This window comes from Choloepus didactylus, chromosome 1 (assembly GCF_015220235.1).
Source record: "Choloepus didactylus isolate mChoDid1 chromosome 1, mChoDid1.pri, whole genome shotgun sequence".
Taxonomy (NCBI): Eukaryota; Metazoa; Chordata; class Mammalia; order Pilosa; family Megalonychidae; genus Choloepus; species Choloepus didactylus.
The window spans coordinates 87,951,182-87,973,210 of record NC_051307.1 but is presented as its reverse complement, the minus strand read 5'-3'; the positions used below and the strand labels follow the sequence as shown (position 1 = coordinate 87,973,210).

The window sequence follows — 22,029 nt, the reverse complement described above, 5'->3', positions numbered from 1 at the left end:
AATAATGTTCCTTTGCATGTTTATATCACATTTTGTTTATATATCCATTTATTGATGGACTCTTGGGTTGCTTCCCAAATGTTAGCTTTGTGAAGATTTATGTTCTTGGATTTTTTTTGCTATTGTTGCCCTTCTTTTACTCAGATGATCATCTACTCAGATAATTAAAACTAGATTTGGTAATCAGATTTTGTCATCTTATTGAAATATTATGTGATCATATAACTGTGTATCTAGTGTTTTGAATTTTTGTGCCATCATGTTTTTTAAACCAAATTTAATTTCTTGAAATTTGTTAGCGGTACTGTAATAGAGGGGATATTAGTTATATGTTATAAAAAAGTTAACTTGTATTCCTGAACTTAACTTTTAAAACATTTATCTCAATCTTTCTCCACAACCCTTTTTCCTCCTAGTAATATTCCCGGAATGTATAAACCTTTTTTAACCATTTTTGGTTCTTAGGTTTTTTTTTTTTGTTTGTTTTGAATTTATTTTTATTAAGATGGTTCTTAGTTTTTTTGCACTACATATTGTACTTTCATAGTAAACAAAAGTGATCTCTATGTTTTCGGTGATTTACTTTTCAGGTTTCTCACCAGCCTTGTGCTATTAGATTTAATCAGTGAAGTTCCTTTAAAGGAAATTAACCAGAAATATGGATGCAATCGTGGACAGATTCAGTCTTTGCAACAGTCAGCTGCTGTTTATGCAGGTCAGTTAAAGAAAGGGTTTTCATATTTACTTAAGATTCTGGTTTGACATCAAGTTATGAGATTACTTTTTTCAAATTCCATTTCAATGTAGGACTCTAAAACTGATGGGATCATGCCAAGCCATGTATAATCCCTGCCACCATCAGAAAACCTAAATCAGGGCCCAGTTACCGTTCTAGAGAATGTCCATTCCATTCCTTAGCAACCTGCTGACCATCCCTCTACTTTTTGATTTTGTTTGTTTTTTTCCTGTTGCCTGTTGGGAGAAGCAGCAGCAACATTTCCTGTAGTCTTTCTTTTCTCAAGGTACTGATTAACACAAAGTTGAGGAGGAAGATCACAAATGGAGAGTGGTTTCTGGATTCTTGTCTGTTTTAAATATTACCTCTTCTGTAAGGAAACGTTGGTCTCCCTCAAAAAAGTTGAAACTATGTCCTCTAAGCTAAACAAACAAGGGAAATTCTGGGTCTGATTTTACTAAGGCAAAGCCCATAGAAAGAAAAGCCTGGGCTGATAAGAGGTTGCCTGTATTTATATGTTTATGTTTAATCCAGGCGGGGAGGGTAGGGGTAGGGGTGGAGGATGGTAAGAAGGGAGAGGCTTATCTTTCAACTCATTTGCATCAAAGCTCTAAGACTGCATCTAGGGTTAATTAATGTTCTCATATGAAGTGATTTTCTTAATGACTTGGTACTTTCCTGCTCTGGCCTCTTAATTTCAAGAGGATATAGCTATTGAGCTTGGCAACCCTTCTTAAAAAAAAAATAACTATAGGAACTTCACTCCCTTGGTTCTCTCAGCACTTGAATATTTAAATCAGCTCTTTTGTTTTCCTTTAGGAGGAAAGAGTGTCTCACCTGCTTTTATTTTTTTAATTAAATCCTTTTACAGCTTTTTAAATTAAATTCAGTTTTATTGAGATATATTCACATACCATACAGTCATCCATGGTGTGCAACTATTCACAGTACCATCATATAGTTATGCATTTATCACCCCAATCTATTTTTGAACATTTTCCTTATGCCAGAAAGAATCTGAATAAGAATAAAAAATAAAAGTAAAAAAGAACACCCAAACCATCCCCCCCATCCCACTCTGTTTTTCATTTAGTTTTTTCTCCCCGTTTTTCTACTCATCCATCCATACACTGGATAAAGGGAGTGTGATCCACAAGGTTTTCTCAATCACACTGCCACCCCTTGTAAGCTACATTGTTACGCAATCGTCTTCAAGAGTCCAGACTACTGGGTTGGAGTTTGATAGTTTCAGGTATTTACTTCCATCTATTCCAATACATTAAAACCTAAAAGGTGTTATCTATATAGTGCATAAAAATGTCCACTAGAGTCACCTCTCGACTAACTGAAATCTCTCAGCCACTGAAATTTTATTTAATTTCATTTCACATCCCCCTTTTGGTCAAGAAGATGTTCTCAATTACATGATGCCAGGTCCAGATTCATCCCCGGGAGTCATATCCTGCATTGCCAGGGAGATTTACACCCCTAGGAGTCATGTCCCACATAGTGGGGAGGGCAGTGAGTTCACCTGCCAAAGTGGCTTAGTTAGAGAGAGAGGGCCACATCTGAGCAACAAAGAGGTACTTAGGGGGAGACTCTTAGGCTCAATTATATGCAGGTTTAGCTTCTCCTTTGCAGTAACGAGCTTCATAAGGGCAAGTCCCATGATAGAGGGCTTGGCACATCAGACCGCTAGTCCTCAGTGTTTATGAGAACATCAGCAACAATCGAGGTGAGGAAGTTCAACACTTCTGAATCTTCCCCCAGCTCCTCAGGGGGCCCCTGCATATGTAGTTATATTCTCCACCCAAATTATCTTGGGATGTGTTGCTATTTCACTCTAACTTATACAAACCTACCATATCTCACTTCCTATTCACAGTTCCATGTAATTGTTGGTGTTTGAACGAACTGACTGTAGAAGTTATACTATTTAGAAAATATAGATCCTGCACCAAATGAACATCTCTTCCCTTGATCTCACATGGAAGTTAAAGTTTTAACACACAGTCAGTTTGAACCTTTACCCTTTGGCCTGATTTGTCCTAGTCTTAACCAGATCCACTTTATTCATATTTCTAATTGAAATTGAAGTCTGGGATCTTTTTCAGTCTTTTTTTTTTTTAAACTGTTGCTGTATGAGCTAATACTGACATTCATATCTGCCAACCTCTAGCTCTGAGTTTCAGGTGTAACACAGATACCCGATGTTCCAGAGACCAATCAGATTATACACAAAGGGATCAGCATCTCAGAGTTTGGAGATAGCCATTACAATTCAGGAATTCAGGAACAGATTTTACTGCTGTAAGAGCTCACAATCCAGAGACTATTACAATAATCATTTCCCTGTTAGGCTGTGCTCTAAGATTCAATTCTGAGTTTACACATTGTAGTTAGTCCATATTGGTGAGGCATTATAGAGTTTGCCTTTGTTTCTGGCGTACTTCACTCAAAATGCTGCGTACAGGATCCATTCACCTCGGTGCGTATCTCACAGCTTCACTCCTTCTCATGGTTGCTCAGTATTCCATTGTATGCATACGTCACAGTTCACCATTCTGTTCCTCAGTCAGTGTACCCTTAGGCCACCTCCACCCATTGCAAATCATGAATACTGCCTCCATAAACGCCAGTGTGCAAATGTCCATTCGTGTCTGCTCTCAGATCTTTCAAGTACATACCCCGTAATGAGGTTACAGGACTTTATGGCTCCCACATACTTAGCTTCTTGTGGAACCGCCACACTCACCTCCAGAAAGGCTATACCATTCTGCCTCCTCGTCAACGGTAGATAGGTACATCCCTGTCTCCATGTTTTCTCCAGCACTTTTTCCCCTGTGTATATTTTTTCCTACAATTTTATAGAGTTATATTCACATACCATACATTTATCCACAGTATACAGGCAGTTGTTCACGGTATCATCATAAAATTGTACATTTATCACCACAATCAGCATTTGAACATACTGATTACTACGAAAAAAGGTTTTTTGTTTTTTTTTCCGCAAATAATAAAAAAGAAAATAGAAAAAAAAATAAAATGTCATAAATGCAATATAATAGTAAGGACAGAAAATAACACCACTTCCAAGAATCCCTTATTCCTTCCTTCTGTCCCCCTCTCATACACATTTAGCTTTGGTATATTGCCTTTGTTATATTTAATGGAAGCATATTATAATGTTACTGTTGACTGTAGACTCCAGTTTGCTTTGATTGTGTTTTTTCCCAAATGCCATCCCTTTTTCAACACTGCATGGTTCTCCTACATGTAAAAACATTTTGTATTGTACATTTAGTAGCAGTCATTGACCACTCCAGTTTTTGCCAAGTTACACAGTCTCAGTGTTTATCAACTGTCTTTACCTCTGGTGTCATACATTCCCCTGTCCCACCTCTTTCAGCTTTACTTACAGACATCTTTGTTCGGTGTACTTAAAATATTTTGCTACCATCACAGAGTATTATGCTATCTATTTCTGGATCTATACAATCAATCCTGATGAGCATTCTGTAGTCCTTCAGCATCAAATGCCCGATCTCTACCCTCTTTCTATCTCCTGGTAACCTGTGTTATCAGCTTTTAACTCTCACAGTTTGCTCATTAATGTTAGTTCTTATTAGTGAGACCATACAGTATTTGTCCTTTTGTTTCTGGCTAACTTCACTCAACATAATGTCCTCAAGGTTCATCCACATGATTGTATGTTCCATGTCTTTGTTCTGTCTTACAGCTGCATAATATTCCATCATGTGTATATACCACGGTTTGTTTATCCACTCATCTGTTGATGGACATTTGGGCTGTTTCCATCTCTTGGCAATCATGAATAATGCTGCAGTAAACATCGGTTTAAATATGTCCATTTGTGTCTTAACTTTCAGTTCCTCTGAGTATATACCTAGCAATGGAATAGCTGGGTCATATGGCACATCTATAGTTAGCTTCCTGAGGAACCTCCACACTGTCTTCCAGAGTGGTTGCACCATTCTACTTTCCCACTAACAATGAACAAGAGTGCCTCTTTCTCCACATTCTCTCCAGCACTTGCAATTTTCTGTTTTTTTGGATAATGGCCATTCTGGTAGGTGCGAGATGATATCTCTTGGTGGTTTTGATTTGCATTTCCCTAATAGCCAGTGAAGTTGAGCATTTTTTCATACGTTTTTGAACCATTTATATTTCTTCTTCAGAAAAGTGTCTGTCCATGTCTTTTGCCCATTTTTTAATTGGATTGTTTGTCTTTCTGTTGTTGAGTGGTAGGATTCCTTTATATATTCGTGATACTAAACCCTTATCTGATGTATAGTTTCCAAATATCATCTTCCATTTTGTAGGCTGCCTTTTTACTTTTCTGGCAAAGTCCTTTGATGAACAAAAGTGTTTAATTTTGAGGAGATCCCATTCGTCTATTTGTTCTTTGGTTGCTTGTGCCTTGGGTGTGAGGTCTAGGAAACCACCCCCATCACAAGATCTTTAAGATGCTGCACTACATTTTCTTCTAAGAGTCTTATTGTCTTAGCGCTAATATTTAGGTCTTTGATCCATTTTGAGTTAATTTTTGTATGAGGTGTGAGATAGGAGTCTTCTTTCATTCTTTGGAAATGGATATCCAGTTCTCTAAACACCATTTATTGAAGAGACTGCTCTGTCCCAGTTGCTTTGGCTTGACTGCCTTATCAAAGATCAATTGTCTATAGATGCGAGGATCTATTTCTGAACACTCAATACGATTCCATTGGTCAGTATATCTTTCCTTATGCTAGTACTATGCTGTTTGACCACTATAGCTTTGTACTATGTTTCAAAGAACAGGTAGTGTGAGACCTCCCACTTCCTTCCTCTTTCTCAAGATATTTTTGGCTATTTGGGGCACCTTGCCCTTCCACATAAATTTGGTTATGGATTTTTCTATTTATGCAAAGTAAATTGTTAGGATTTTAATTGGTATTGTATTGAATCTATAAAACAATTTAGGTAGAGTTGACTTCTTAATTATATTTAACCTTCCAATCCATGAACACGGTATGTTCTTCCATTTTTTTAGGTCCTGTTCGATTTCCTTTAGCAGTTTCTTGTAGTTTTCTTTGTATAGATCTTTTGTGGCCTTCGTTAAGTTTATTCCTAAATACTTGATTCTTTTGGTTGCTATTGTAAATGGTTTTTTTTTTTTTTAATTTCTTCCTCTTGTTCCACATTACTTGTGTATAAGAACACTTCAGATTTTTGTGTGTTGATCTTGTAGCCTGCCCCTTTGCTGTATTCATTGATTAGCTCTAATAGCTTTGCTGTAAATTTTTCTGGATTTTCTACATATAGAATCATGTCATCTGCAGTGAGTGAAAGTTTTACTTCTTCGTCTCCAATTTGGATGCCTTTTATTTCTTTTTCTTGCCTAATTGCTCTAGCTAGAATTTCCAGCACAGTGTTGAATAACAGTGGTGACAGTGGGCATCCCTGTCTTGTTCCTGATCTTAAAGGGAAAGCTTTCAGTCTCTCCCCATTGAGTACGATGTTAGCTGTGGGATTTTCATATATTGCTTTTATCATATTGAGAAAATTCCCTTCTGTTCCTATCCTTTGAAGTGTTTTCATCAAGAAAGGATGTTGTATTTTGTCAAAGCCTTTTCTGCTTTGATCGAGATGATCATGTGGTTCTTCTGCTTTGATTTATTGATGTGGTATATTACATTAATTGATTTTCTTGTGTTGAACCAGCCTTGCATTCCTGGAATAAACCCCACTTGGTCATCGTGTATAATTCTTTTAATGTGCTGCTGGATTCAATTTGTGGGTATTTTGTTGAGGATTTTTGCATCTATATTGATTAAAGAGATTGGTTTATAATTTTCTGTTTTGTGGTATCTTTGTCTGATTTTGGTATTAGGGTGATGTTGGCTTCATAGAATGAGTTGGGTAGCTTTCCCTCCTCTTCAGTCTGAGCAGGATTGGTGTTTATTCTTTCTTGAATGCTTGGTAGTATTCACATGTGAAGCTATCTGGTCCTGGGCTTTTCTTTTTGGGGAGCTTTTTTGATGACTGACTTAATCTCTTTACTTGTGATTGGTTTGTTGAGGTCATCTGTTTCTTCTTGGGTCAATGTTGGTTGTTTATGCTTTTCTAGGAAGTCCATTTTGTGTAAGTTGTTTAGTTTATTAGCATATAGTTTCTCATAGTATCTTCTCATTATCTCCTTCATTTCTGCAGGGTCAGTAGTTTTGTTTCCTTTCCTGTTTCTGATTGCATTTATTTGCATTCATTCTCTCTCTCTCTCTCTCTTTTTTGTTAGCCTACCTAGGGGTCCATCAATTTTGTAGATTTTCTTGAAGAACCAGCTTGTGGTTTTGTTGATTTTCTCTGTTGTTTTCCTCTTCTCAGTTTCGTTTATTTCTGCTCTAATCTTTGTTATTTCTTTTCTTCTGTTTGCTTTGGGGTTGGTTTGCTGTTCTTTTTCTAGTTCCTCCAGGTAGACAGTTAATTCCTCAATTTTTGCTCTCTCTTCTCTTTTAATATAGGCATTTAGGCCAGTATATTTCCCTCTCAGCACCACCTTTGCTGCATCCCTTAAGTCTTGATATTTTGTGTTTCCCTTGTTATTTGCCTTGAGGTATTTACTAATTTCTCTTGTAATTTATTCCTTTACCCACTGGTTTTCTAAGAGTGTGTTATTTAGTGTCCATATATTTGTGAATTTTACAATCTTCTGCCTGTTATTTATTTCCAACTTTATTCTGTTATGATCTGAGGAAGTGTTTTTTATAATACCAAAATTTTTAAATTTGTTGAGACTTGCTTTGTGACCCAACATGTGGTCTATCCCAGAGAATGTTTCATGAGCATTTGAGAAAAACATGTATCCTGCTGTAGTGGGGTATAGTGTTCTATAAATGTCTGTCAAGCCTAGTTCAATTATTATGCAATTCAGTATCTCTGTTTCCTTGTTGATCCTCTGTCTCTATGTTCTATCCATTGATGAAAGCAGTGTATTGAAGTCTCCTACTATTAGTGTAGCGGTATCTACTTCTCCTCTCAGTGTTCTCAGTGTTTGCCTCATGAATTTTGGGGCATTTTGTCTTGATGCATAAATATTTATGATTGTTATGTTTTCTTGATGAATTGACCCTTTTATTAATATATAGTGTCCTTTGTCTTTCTTAATTGTTTTACTTTTGAAGTACAATTTGTCTGATATTAGTATATCTACTCTCCCTTTTCTTCTGGTTGCTGTTTGCATGAAATATCTTTTTTCCAGCCTTTCACTTTCAGCCTATTTTTGTCCTTGCTTCTAAAGTCAGTTTCTTGTAGGCAGCATATAGATGGCTCCTTTTTTTAAAATCCATTCTGCCAGTCTGTGTCTTTTTATTGGGGAGTTTAGTCTATTAACTTTTAATGTTATTACTGTAACGGTAGTACTTTCTTCTACCATTTTGTCTTTTGGATTTTATATGTCAAGCCTTATTTTTCCCTCTCTCTCTTTTCACCCTTTTTGATAATCTTCATTTCTACACTCTTCTCCAAACCTCTTTCTCCTCTCTTTTCCTATCAGCCTGTAGCACTCGTTTAGTATTTCTTGTAGTGCCGGTCTCTTATTCACAAACTCTCTCAGTGTCTGTTTGTCTGAAAATATTTTAATCTCTCCCTCATTTTTGAAGGACAGTTTTGCCAAACATAGAATTCTTGGTTGGCAGTTCTTCTCTTTCAGTATCTTAAATATATCATACCACTGTCTTCTCACCTCCCTGGTTTCTGCAGAGAAATCTGTGCATAGTCTTACTGAGCTTCCCTTGTATGTGATGGATTGCTTTTCTCTTGCTGCTTTCAGAATTCTCTCTTTGTCTTTGACATTGGACAATCTGATCAGTAAGTGTCTTGGAGTAGGTCTATTAGGGTCTGTTCTGTTTGGGGTGCATTGTACTTGAATCTGTAATTTTCTGTCTTTCATAAGAGTTGGGTAATTTTCAGTGATTATTTCTTCTGTTATTCTTTCTGCCCCTTTTCCCCTCTCTTTTCCCTCTGGGACACCCATAACACGTATATTTGCGCACTTCATGTTGTCACTCAGCTCCCTAAGATGCTGCTCGTATTTTTCCATTCTTTTCACCATTTTGTGTGTATGAATTCAAATGTCTGGTCTTCCAATTCACTGATCCTTTCTTCTTCCTGTTCAAATCTACTGTTATATCCCTCCATTGTCTTTTTTATCTCCTCCATTATGCCCTTCATTCCCATAAGTTCTGCCATTTGTTTTCTCAAGTTTATGACTTCTTCTTTATGGTCATCCAGTGTCTTCCTTATATCCTTCATCTCATTTGCTTTATCTTCCCTCAGTTCATTGACTTGATTATTGAATTAATTTAGGAGATTTGTTTGAACATCTTTAATTAGTTCTTCCTTCAGTTCATTGAATTGATTTAGCATTAGTTGCCTCAACTCCTGTATCTCTGTTGAACTAGTTTGTTCCTTAGGCTGGTCCATATTTTTGTGTTTCCTGGTATGGCTTGTTATCTTGAGCTGTCCAGGCATCTGACTTTCTTGATAAGTTTATTCTGGAGCTCGTTTTCACTCTTTTACCTAGGATTTTCTTGTTGGTTGGCTTTGTTCTCTAACCTTTGGTATTTAGTTCTGCTTATTCTAGGCCTCTAACTTAGGTTGTATTTAGTTGATCGGAGTTTTTCACCTCTTGTTTTTCTGTTTCTTGCTCTGCCTCTGTGTAGCCTTTTTGTGAGAGAGTCTTCTCAGATATGATTGACCCAGTCAGGTTTTCCTGGTCTAGAGAGGCCCAGGTCTCTTGAGGAGGATATGGAGTTTACTTGAGAATGAGACCCTCCTGTGAGGCCTCTGTACTTGGTGCTTTTCCTATCCTGTCCAGCAGGTGGCACTTGCAAGCCCGCAGTTCCCTCACCAGTGTAAGGAGATGGAGTGCCTTTAATTCTCTGCAGACTCTGAGCCTATTGGGGGCGTGGCTGACTGAAGGTGGAATCTGAATTCCAGCCCTTGGGTCTGGGTTCTCAGAAGGAGGGCTGCCAATTGAACTGGACCTCCCTCTACTCTCCCAATCCTAGAAACTCCAGTTGTCTCCTAGGGGCACTATTCCCTTCTCCCCTTTCCTCTTTGGGGCAACTCCCACTTAATTCCTTGGTCAGCCTGAGTTTCCTATTCAAGACTGGGGTGGAGACCTTCTTCAGAAGTGAATCTGAAATTCACAGAAGTTCTGGATACTCTGTCTACCCCCAAGACCAGCCTAGATCTTCAACCTTGGCTGTGTGATAGAAAATAACCACATATGTTACTTTTAAATTTAAAAAAAGAAAATGAAGTCCCTTTTAAAAGCCTTTCCCCAGTATGGAAGTTTTGTCAGTGTCAGAATAGAGCATTTAAAGATGCACTTTGGGCTACTGTCTGAGAATTTCTCTCTAGCAGCTTCAGTTCCGCCCCTGCTGGGGTTTATTGAAGTGTGAAAAGTTAAGGAGTCAGTGAGAAAGAAGAAGAGACAAAATGTAGGAGAACAAAAGAAAATAGCTTTTTTGGAGCCAGGGAATGGGTGCCTGCTTTTATGTGCCCTCCCTTCTTGGAGCCCAGCCCTTCTTTAGCACCCCCAGCTCCAAAAATTAGTTAATTAATTTGTTAATTAATTCTGCAGTTGAAGCTGGGTTGAGTCCCCCTTCTTGTCTTCAGCAGATTGTTGTTTTTTTTTTCCCTTTCCGGGAGTCAGCTGCAAGACAGTCCCTGGGCTCTGGGTGGGGAGGGGTGCCAGGCTTCTGGTCACGGGAACTTACAGCGTTCGCTGCAATCTCAGCTTTTCCTCCTGTTCCAAACTTGTGAACGATGTGTGACTGGTCACTGGATACCCCGAAAACACGGTTTCATACAGTTCCTGGGTAATTACCAGCTGCCCTAGAGGAGAGACTAAATTCCACCCCTCACCACTCTGCCATCTTGCCCCACCCTCCCTCTCACCTGCTTTTTTTTTTTTAATCTTCATTTTATTGAGATATATTCACATACCATGCAGTCATACAAAACAAATCGTACATTCGATTGTTCACAGTACCATTACATAGTTGTACATTCATCACCTAAATCAATCCCTGACACCTTCATTAGCACACACACAAAAATAACAAGAATAATATTAAAGTGAAAAAGAGCAATTGAAGTAAAAAAGAACACTGGGTACCTTTGTCTGTCTGTTTGTTTGTTTCCTTCCCCTATTTTTCTACTCATCCATCCATAAACTAGACAAAGTGGAGTGTGTTCCTTATGGCTTCCCCAATCCCATTGTCACCCCTCATAAGCTACATTTTTATACAATTGTCTTCGAGATTCATGGGTTCTGGGTTGTAGTTTGATAGTTTCCGCCATCTTGCCCCACCCTCCCTCTCACCTGCTTTTAAGAGTTCTCCCTTAAAAAAAGAAAGTAAGGAAGAAAGAGACTGAGAGAGAGAGAGAGAGAGCAGAATGAACTAGGGTGAGGATTTTTATATGTTTTGTGTTTGTTTTCTATCTCAGTGTTTTCAAATGTCAAGTTCAGGGGTAAGAACAAATGAGATGACATTTAATGTGTTCAGCACATTAACTGGCAAATTAACTAGGCCCTTAATATATGCTCCTTCTATTAATGTAGAACTTGGTTCTGTGCAACCTTACAGTTCTGCAGGAAAAAAAAACAAAACAGCAAAATGGGTACATCTAAAGAAATGGAGAATTGAGTCTAGAGATTTTAATTTAACAAACACTCAATGACTATTCCAGGAATGATTACAGTATTGTTGCAAAACCGCCTGGGCTGGCACAATATGGAACTCCTGCTGTCCCAATTTCAGAAGCGTCTTACATTTGGCATCCAGAGGGAGCTGTGTGACCTGGTCCGGGTGTCCTTACTTAATGCACAGCGAGCCAGGTTTCTGTATGCTTCCGGCTTTCTTACTGTGGCAGATCTTGCCAGAGCAAATATTGCTGAGGTGGAAGCTGTTCTGAAAAATGCAGTTCCTTTCAAAAGGTAAGAAAGTTCCTCTGTCTATATCAGGTTATTAAATGAAAAATCATATCAATTTATAAATGTAGATAATGTGTTAAAATATTTCCAGCCATTAACATCTTCCCCTGAGTTATATTTGAAATGTTTTTTTTTTTCATTTGTACATTTTGACTGCAGTATTGGTGGTAGATTATACTATAATATGGATCATCTCTACTTCTGTATTTATTTATTTATTATTAGACCTCAACCACATTTTTTTCTTTTCCCCTTCCATTTTTCTTTGCCTGTAGGATGTACTGTATGTAGTCATGCACTTCGTATAAATATATTAGAAATCTACAATTCTGTTTGGAGTACTTTTTATACTGTTGGATATTTATAATCAAACTTTTACTAGGATATTGAATACTGTTAGTCTTATTAGAAAATTAAAAAACAAAAACAAAAAAGCCACAATGATATATTAAAGGCCACATACAATGGCATAATAAAATTCAGATTTTTAGTTTTGGTGAAAATATTCCCTTTTGAAAGTTCATGCTCTCCAGAAAGTCCTACATCTCAACAAAAGAAGACACCTCAAGTTTGTTACTAGGTGCAAATGCCTGGACAATTTTAACTGTGCTAATGTTTTTCACATTATTATTGTCTTATCAATGCTGTGGTTTTAAAGCTCTATAGATTTTGTATGGTTTGTCTCAACTATTTTTCTCCTAAGCCTACTGAGTTTTAGTACATAATTTTAACAACATGTGAGGATTTTTAGGAAAATATATGGTTTTATGATAGACATTCCTGTATCCCACTTATTTGAGCTCTTCACATAGTTGTGCTTTTTTGTTTTTCTTGCTTTTTTTTTTTTACATTTTTTCATTGTGAAGTGTAACATTTGTACAGAAAAGTGATGACTTTCAAAGTATGATTTAATGAGTAGTTGGAGAGCAAATTTCAAAGAATGTTATGGGTTACAGTTTCACCATTTCAGTTGTTTCCTTGTTGTGAAGTATAACGTTTATAAAGAGAGGTAATAACTTTCAAAGTACAATTTAACAAGCAGCTATAGAGCAAATTTCAAAGCATGTTATATGTTACAACTCCACCATGTCAGTTATTTCCTTCTAGCTATTCTAATCCCTAGAAACTAAATTTATATTTATATTTTTATATTTATATTTATATTTAAAGATACAGTATTCGTAATCTATTAAATCCTGTCTTGTCAGTTGCTACCCCTCTCCCTTCTTTGATCACTGTTTCAATCTTCAGGGATATCTGGGCAGTGACCAACCTAATTTGTTTATATTGAAAAAGGGTGTTGACAGTATGGGGAAAGGGGATGCATATGATTGTTGTTCTTAAAGAGGCTGTTGCCTTTGTGTTTTGGGACTTATCTGACATAAGAACACTCTGGAGGATTTAAATTTCTGGAAAACAAACTTAGTGAGTGAAACTTTTATAGAGGCTCAGATAGGGACCTAGATATTCTTTAGTATTTTTGGGACTACTGCTGGTCTGGGCTTGGCATTCTTTGGACATTTGGAATATCTAGCAGGAGCTTGCATAAGAGTAACCTCCAGGATAGCCTCTCGACTCTATTTGAAATCTCTTAGCCACTGAGACCTTATTTTGTTACCTTTCTTTTCCTCCTTTTGGTCAAAAAGACTCTCAGTTCCTCGATGCCAAGGCCAGGCTCAATCCTGGGAGCCATGTTCCTACATCACCTGGGAGATTGAGTCCCCTGGGAGTCATTTCCCTCCCACATATGGGGGAGGGTAATGAGTGTATTTGGCAGAGTTGGACTTAGAGACAGAAAGTTCACATCTGGGCAACACAAGAGGTTCTCCTTGAGGTGACTACTAGGCAAAATTATAGTAGACTTAGCCCTCCTCTTTACAGCAATAAGTTTCACTAAGGCAAGCCTCAGATAGAGGGCTTAATTAACTAGAGAGTTACTAATTTCATATAACATATATTCTTTCCAAGATAAACAATCATTGTCTCACATTATCTTTACTTAGTTTGTACAATCATCACATCATTCTCAAATTTTAAACAATTATTATAACCCAAAACACCCCAAAGCTCTTACCACCCCTAGTTAACTTTCTCTACTTTTTTGTCAGAATTGTTCTCTTTATGCTTTCTATCTCTAATGGGGTCAGTTTTGGTAATCTGTATTTCCCTAGTGAATTATCCATTTCATCCAGGTTTTCAAGTGTATTTTCATAGAGATCTGTATATTAGTCTCTTATGAATTTTAAATATTTCTCCTATTTCAGTGGTTATTTCTCCTTTGCCATTTCTTATTTTAAAGTTTGAACTTTCTCCCTAAATTTTTCCTGGTCATGTTAGCTAGTGGTTTGCCTATTTTGTAAATTTAAAACAAAACAAAACAAAAAAATAACCCACCTCATTAACTCGTTCTTTTAACTTTATTTTTCCTTCCTTTGCTTTCTTTTATTTTACTTTGTTATGCTATTTCTGTTTTTTTTTTTATTGGTAATTTAATTCGGGATTATATTATTGTTTTTATTGTTAAAGATGTTTAGTTAATTTTCCTATTATCTCTGCTTTAAATGCAGCCCAAAGATTATGATATTAGAGTTTTAATTTTTTCTTATAAGAAATTCTTTAATTTACTTGTTTCTCTCTTTGATCAAAAATTGTTCAGTAGAAGGTTTTTTAATGTCTAGGTGGAAGTGATTTTTGCTTTTGTATAGCTAGCCTTTTAAATGTAACCTTAAAACTGTAAGCAAGCTGTGAATTTGAGCTTTAGTGTCACAGAGAAGCAATATGCAACGTCTGTGCCTAGATATGAATAGGCTTTCATCTTTCACCCCAGACCTGAAAGTACCATGCTCCAGGAATCACAGAGGAATATATCCTAAAGGAAGTAGTAAGTAACTGAGATAAGGAGCTACTGAAGTTCTCCAGATCCCTGTTACCTTTTAACTCAAGATGATTATCTTTCTTTGTCTCTAATGTGTATAAAAGCCAATTGAAAAAATCACTTAGGAGAGACCCATTTGGGAAGTTTCCCCTGCCTTCCAGCCATCGTAGATAAACTTCCTTTTCCTCCATAGTCTGTTCGGTGCCTCTGTACATTTAAGCTGCGACAAGCGATGAACCCAGATTTGCGGGAGGTGGGGGGTCGGGGGTTTTGGGGGTTGGGGGGGGTGGGGGGTTGGCACATCTACACTTTTATATTTTGTTAATTTCTAATTTTGTTGCATTGCAATTTAAGAATGCTGTTTGTAATATTTCTACTTCATGGAACTCACTGATACTTTGTATGTGACTAATATGTGAGCCTAGATTAAATGTATTATAAAGGTGCAACATTTGAAATATATTCATAGAGTCTTCCTTATTGATTATACTCATTAAGTCTTCAGTATTCTTATTTATTTCCTTCTCCCTTCATCTCTTTTAATGGGAGTACTTCTCTCTCTGTCTCCTTATGTCTCCTGTAGTGTTTGCTTTATAAAAGTGGTCGCTTGCTATTTGGTGTGTAGATAGTCATAGCTGTTATCTTTATTGTGATTGCGGCTTTGTGCATTAAATAGTACCCTTCATTGTCCTGCTTAGTGCTTTTTGGCTTGAATTCTGCTTGCTTTCTTCTTGTTTCCCTTTGCCTGGTAATCCCTTTGTCTTTCCCTTTATTATCAGTCTTTCAGAATGACTTTGTTCCATATGTTTTTTATATACAACCTTGAGTTGTAGTTACCTTTTAGAGCTTTCTGAATAGATTGATAATTCCTTCTAATAGATTACTTAATCTCATACATATTTATTGATATAACTGATGTTTGCTCACAACTCTCAAATTATAATTATGTGTATTATGTTACATTTCCTATGTTTGTTTCTCTGTTGGATGTTCTTTGCTGATTTATTTTTAAATTAAGGAAGATGTGCATTTTTGTTCTAGTGTGTACCTGTTTAGTGGATACCAGCCTATTCATTGGTTTGTCAAGATTTTAATGGTATCCTTTAACTCTTACCTATTATCTGAAAAATAATCTTGAGCTTATTTTGCTTTTATTTCTAGTATTGTATATTAGTTTTCCACCCTTGTCCACCTTTGTGGAAGGGGTGGAATGGAAGACTAATATAATCTACTTTTTTTAAAAATTAAAATTCTTATCAGTCTCATTGCTGAAGTATTCCTAGTGATCTCTTTTTTTATAATTCAGTTTTATTGAGATATATTCACATACCATGCAGTCATACAAAGCGTACAATCAATTGTTCACAGTACCATCCATCACCAAAATTAATTTTTGAACATTTTCATTACTATACACACAAAACTAGTAAGAATTAAAATTAAAGTGAAAAAGAACAATTAAAGTAAAAAGAACACTAGGTGCTTTTTTTTTTGCCCCTGCTGTTGTACTCATCCATCCATACACTCGACAAAGGGGAGTGTGATCACATGGCTTTCCAATCACATTGTCACCCCTCATAAGCTACATTTTTTTTTTAATCTTCATTTTATTGAGATATATTCACATACCACGCAGTCATACAAAACAAATCGTACTTTCGATTGTTTACAGTACCATTACATAGTGGTACATTCATCACCCAAATCAATCCCTGGCACCTTCATTAGCACACACACAAAAATAACAAGAATAATAATTAGAGTGAAAAAGAGCAATTGAAGTAAAAAAGAACACTGGGTACCTTTGTCTGTTTGTTTCCTTCCCCTATTTTTCCTACTCATCCATCCATAAACTAGACAAAGTGGAGTGTGGGTCCCTTATGGCTTTCCCAATCCCATTGTCACCCTTCATAGCTAACATTTTTATGCAACTGTCTTCGAGATTCATGGGTTTCTGGGTTGTAGTTTGATAGTTTCAGGTATCCACCACCAGCTACCCCAATTCTTTAGAACCTAAAAAGGGTTGTCTAAAGTGTGCATAAGAGTGCCCACCAGAGTGACCTCTTGGCTCCTTTTGGAATCTCTCTGCCACCTGAAGCTTATTCATTTCCTTTCACATCCCCCTTTTGGTCAAGAAGATGTTCTCCGTCCCACGATGCCGGGTCTACATTCCTCCCCGGGAGTCGTATTCCACGTTGCCAGGGAGATTCACTCCCCTGGGTGTCTGATCCCACGTAGGGGAGAGGGCAGTGATTTCATCTGCTAAGTTGGCTTAGCCAGAGAGAGAGGGCCACATCTAAGCAACAAAGAGGAACCCAGGAGGAGACACTTAGGCACAACTATAAGCAGACCCAGCCTCTCCTTTGCAGTAACAGTCTTCCCAAGGCAGGATGAAACGCGTCCTCTAGTAGAGTCCTCAAAAAGGGCTTATTGTACAGAATTAACCAAGTTCCTGTATGTTTAAATTCTTCTTTTCTATAACCTGGATATCTGAAGGACAGCTTGGCTGGATATAAAATCCTTGGTCCATACTTGGTTTCATTGAGTTTTTTCAAAATGCTCATCCCTGTGGCCTTGCTTTGTGTGTTGTTCTTGAGAAGTTTAATGGGAGTCTGAGTCTTTTGCCCTTTTAAGTTATCTCATCTCTTTGTATGGAGGTCCTGAGTTTTTTCTCCATTCCTGAAGTTTAGTACTTTTACTAGGCATATTTGTATTGCTGCATAACAAAATACATATAAAAAAATAAGTGGCTTAAAACAGCAATAAATAGTGTTATCTCACAGTATCTGTGAGATATGAATTTGTAAGCAGTTTAGCAGGGTGGTTCTGGTTTGGGGTCTTTTATGAAATTGTAGTCAAGTGTTGATTGGGGTGTTTGTCTTCCAGACTGGGGCTTCAAGCCCTGATTCCAAGATAATCACATACGGGCAAGATAGTGCTTGATGCTTCAGTTGTTCACCACATGGACATCTCCACAGGGCTACTTGACTGTCCTGATGACATGATGGTTGACTTCCCCTAGAGCAAGTGAAAAGAGAGCAAAACAGAAGCTGGAATGCCTTTCATGACCTAGCCTCAGTTTTTTTTAGATTTTCTGTGGCAAGAGGATTAATCAGTCCTTATATCTCTATCTTGATTTCTATCTTGATTGGAAGCAAAGTTCTTTTAGCCATTATTTCTTTTTTCTTAATTCAGTTTCATTGAGATATGTTCACATACCATACAGTCATCCAAAGTGTACAATCATTTGTTAACCGTACCATCATTTGGTTGTGCATTCATCACCACAATCAATTTTTGAACATTTTCATTATTCCAAAAACTAAAAAATAAGAATAAAAATAAAAGTAAAAAAGAACACCCAAACCCACCCCACCCCCCATTATTCATTTAATTTTTTTCTCCATTTTTCTACTCATGTATCCGGATAAAGGTAGTGTGAGCCACAAGGTTTTCACAGTCACATGGTCATACTGTGTAATCGATATAGTTATACAATTGTCTTCAAGAATCACGGCTACTGGGTTGCAGTTCAACAGTTTCAGGTATTTCCTTCTAACTATTCCAATACACAAAATACTACAAAGAGATGTCTATATAACATGTAAGAATAACCTCCAGAATGACCTCTCAACTCCATTTGAAATCTCTTTGCCACTGAAACTATTTTGTTCCCTTCTCTTCCCCCTTTTGGTCAAGAAGGCTTTCTCAATCCCATGATGGCCGAGTCCACACTCATCCCTGGGAGTCATTTCCCATGTTCTTAGGGAGATTTATACCCCTGGGAGTTATGTCTCGTGTATGGGTGAGGGCAGTGAGTTTACATGCTGAGTGGGCCTAGAGAGAGAGAGGCCACATCTGAGCAATAAAAGAAGTTCTCTAGGGGGAGACTCTCAGGCACAATTATAGTTAGGCTTAGCCTCTGCTTTGCAGAAACAAGCTTCATAAGGGCATGCCCCAAGATGGAAGGCTCAACATTCTAAATTGGTAGTCCCCAGTGCTTGTGAGAATGTAAGTTAAGTCCGCGTGTGGGGAGGTTTAATATTTCCACATTTTACCCCCGACCTTCAAGAGGGCTTTCCAAATACATTTTTATTCTGTGCCTAAATTACTCTGGGACATATCAGGGCTTCACACTAACCTGTACAAGCCAACCAGATCTTATTCCCTATTCAAAGTTCCATGTAATTATGGTGTTTGAATAAAGTGACCATACAAGTTAAATTATACAGTGTGCTACAGAAAATACAGATTTTGCACCAAATAAACATCTCTTCCTTTGGTCTCACACAGAGGTTGAAGTTTTAAAACACTGTCAAAATTGTCCTTTACCCTTTAGTCTGATTTACCTTAGTCCTAACCAAGTCTCTTTCATTCATATCTCTAATTGAAGTCTGATCTCTTTTTCAGCTTCCTTAATATTTGCTGTATGGGGTAATGCTGACATTCATAGCTGCCCAACTCTGGTTCTGAGTTTGGTGTCACACAGATATCTGAAGTTCTAGGGACCAACCAGGTTATAAACAAAGAGCTCAGCATCTCAGAATTTAGAGATAACCATTATTACTCAAGAACAGATGTAACTGCTGTAAGAGCTTACAGTCTAGGAGCCTTAACCATAAGCCTTCCCCTGATAACCCATGCTCTCAGATTCAATTCTCAGAGTTTGCACATTATAGTAGTCCATATATGTGATGTGTTATAATGTTTGTCTTTTCATTTCTGGTTTATTTAACTCAACATACTGTTCTCAAGGTCCATTCACATAGTTGCATACTTCACAACTACGTTCCTTCTTATAGCTGCTTGATTATTCACTGTATGTGTACACCACAGTTTGCCATTCTGTTCATCAGTCTACATACCCTTAGGCCACCTCCATCCATTGCGAATTGTGAATAATGCTGCCATACACAACAGCGTGCAAATGTTCGTTCGTGTCCCTGCTCTCAGTTCTTCCACGTATATACCCAGTAATGGGGTTCCTGACCATATGGCAACCCAATACTTAGCCTCCTGTACAAACACCACACTGCTCTCCAGATGGGCTGCACTATTCTAATATCCCACCAACAGTGATTAGGTGTATCTCTTTCTCCACACTTTCTCTAGCACTTGTATACCTCTGTTTTGTTTTTTAAACAGTTTTATTCACAAACCATACATTCCATCCTAAGTAAACAATCAGTGGTTCCTGGTATGATCACATAGTTATGCATTCACCACAAAAATCTATATGAGGACATTTCCATTTTTCCCACAAAGAAAGAGGAAGAGGAGAAAAAAGAAAAAAACAAAAGAAAAACGATGAATAGAAAAAAAAAATAAAATAAAATATAAAGCTCATACAGCAACATTACAGCCAAGAATCCCTTATCCCTCCCTTATATCACCCTGTTATAGACATTTAGCTTTGGTATATTGCCTTTGTTACAAGTAATAGATGCATATTACAACGTTACTATTAACTATAATGTGCTGGTTTGGATGTATTATGTCCCCCAAAATGCCATTATCTTTGATGCAGTCTTGTGTGGGCAGGAAATATATTGGTGTTTATTGGTTTGGAGACTTTTAATTGGATGTTTCTGTGGAGATGTGATCACTCAACTGTGGGCGAGATCTTTCACTAGATAATTTCCATGGAGGTGTGGCCCCACCCATTCACAGTGGGCCTTGATGAATTTACTGGAGCACTATATAAGCTCAGACAGAAGGAGCAAGCTTGCTCCAGCCAAGAGGGACACTTTGAAGAACACACAGGAGCCGAGAGAGGAGCTGCAGATGAGAGACAGTTTGAAGACGACTGTTGAAAGCAGACTTTTGCTCCAGAGAAGCTAAGAGAGGAAAAACGCCCCAAGAGCAACTAAGAGTGACATTGTTGAGGAACTGCAGCCTAGAGAGGAATGTCCTGGGAGAAAGCCATTTTGAAACCAGAACTCTGGAGCAGAAGCCACATGCCTTCCCAGCTAAGAGAGGTTTTCCAGATGCCACTGGCCATCCTCCAGTGAAGGTACCCAATTGTTGATGTGTTACCTTGGACACTTTATGGCCTTAAGACTGTAATGTGTAACCAAATAACCCCCCTTTTATGAAAGCCAATCCATCTCTGGTGTTTTGCATTCCGGCAGCATTAGCAAACTAGAACATACAGTCTCTAGTTTGCATTGATTGTATCTTTTCCCCAATACCGTGCTATTTTCAACACCTTGCAAAGTTGGCATTCATTTGTTCTCTCTCATGTAAAAACATTCTTATATTTGTACATTTAATCACCATTATTGATCACTCTAGATTTTACTAAGTTCAGTCTTAGTCTTTATGTTCTATCTTTCTTTCAGATGTCATACATGCCCCTAGCCTTCCTTTTTCAGAAGTATTCACATTCATCTTTGTTCAGTGTACTTAAAATATTGTACTGTCATCACACAGTATTGTGCTATTCGTTTCTGGATCTATAAAATCAATCCTGTCGAACATTCTGTACTCCTTCAGCATCAAATGCCTGGTCTGTAACCTTTTTTTTTCTCCTGATAACCTGTGTTCTCAGCTTTAACTCTCAACATTTGCCCATTAATGTTAGTTTATATTAGTGAGACCACACTCTATTTGTCTGTTTATTTCTGGCTATTTTCACTCAGCATAATGTCCTCAAGGTTCATCCACTTTGTTTTATGCTCCGTGACTTTATTCTGTCATACAGCTGCGTAATATTCCATTGCATGCGTATACCACAGTTTGTTTATCTACTTATCCAGTGATAGGCATTTGTGCTGTTCCCATCTCTTAGCAATCGTGAATAATGTAGCTATAAACATCAGTATACAAATGTCTCCAAGTGTTGGCTCTTAGCTTCTCTCCAAAATGTCTCTCTCAGCTTCTTTGAGCTCCTTGTTTCCTGAGTTCTCTTACAGGACTACAGTGATCTAATTAAGACCCACCTGGAATGGGTAGGATCACAACTCTATGGAAATAATTTAATCAGAGTTCTCAGCCACATTTTGATGAGTCACATCTCCATGGAAGCACTCAATCCAACTAGATTGGATTAATAACAGTTTCAAAGTGGCACATGTACATAGTCTTATTGAGCTTCCCTTGTATGTGATGGATTCCTTTTGTCTTGCTGCTTTCAGGATTCTCTCTTTGTCTTTGACATTGGATGATCTGATCAGTATGTGTCTTGGAGTAAGTCTATTCAGATCTATTCTGTCTGGGCTACACTGTGCTTCTTGAATCTGTTATTTTATGTGTTCTGTAAGACTTGGGAAATTTTCAGTGAGTACTTCCTCCATTATTCTTTCTGTCCGTTTTCCCTTCTATTCTACTTCTGGGACATCCGTAACATGTATTTTCATGTGCTTTATGTTATCATTCAGTTCCCTGAGACCTTGCTCATATTTTTCCATGCTT

General features: G+C 37.5%; 1 protein-coding gene across 2 annotated transcripts in view; it reads left to right on the top strand.

Moving 5' to 3' along the window:
- POLQ (DNA polymerase theta) overlaps positions 1 to 22,029 on the top strand; it is a 162,512-nt gene that overhangs the window by 51,518 nt on the left and 88,965 nt on the right. For both annotated transcript variants that reach the window (XM_037836477.1, XM_037836487.1), the window contains exons 14-15: positions 591 to 715; positions 11,498 to 11,744. In XM_037836477.1, the coding sequence (XP_037692405.1) occupies positions 591 to 715; positions 11,498 to 11,744 (372 nt within the window). The remainder of the gene's footprint in view (positions 1 to 590; positions 716 to 11,497; positions 11,745 to 22,029) is intronic.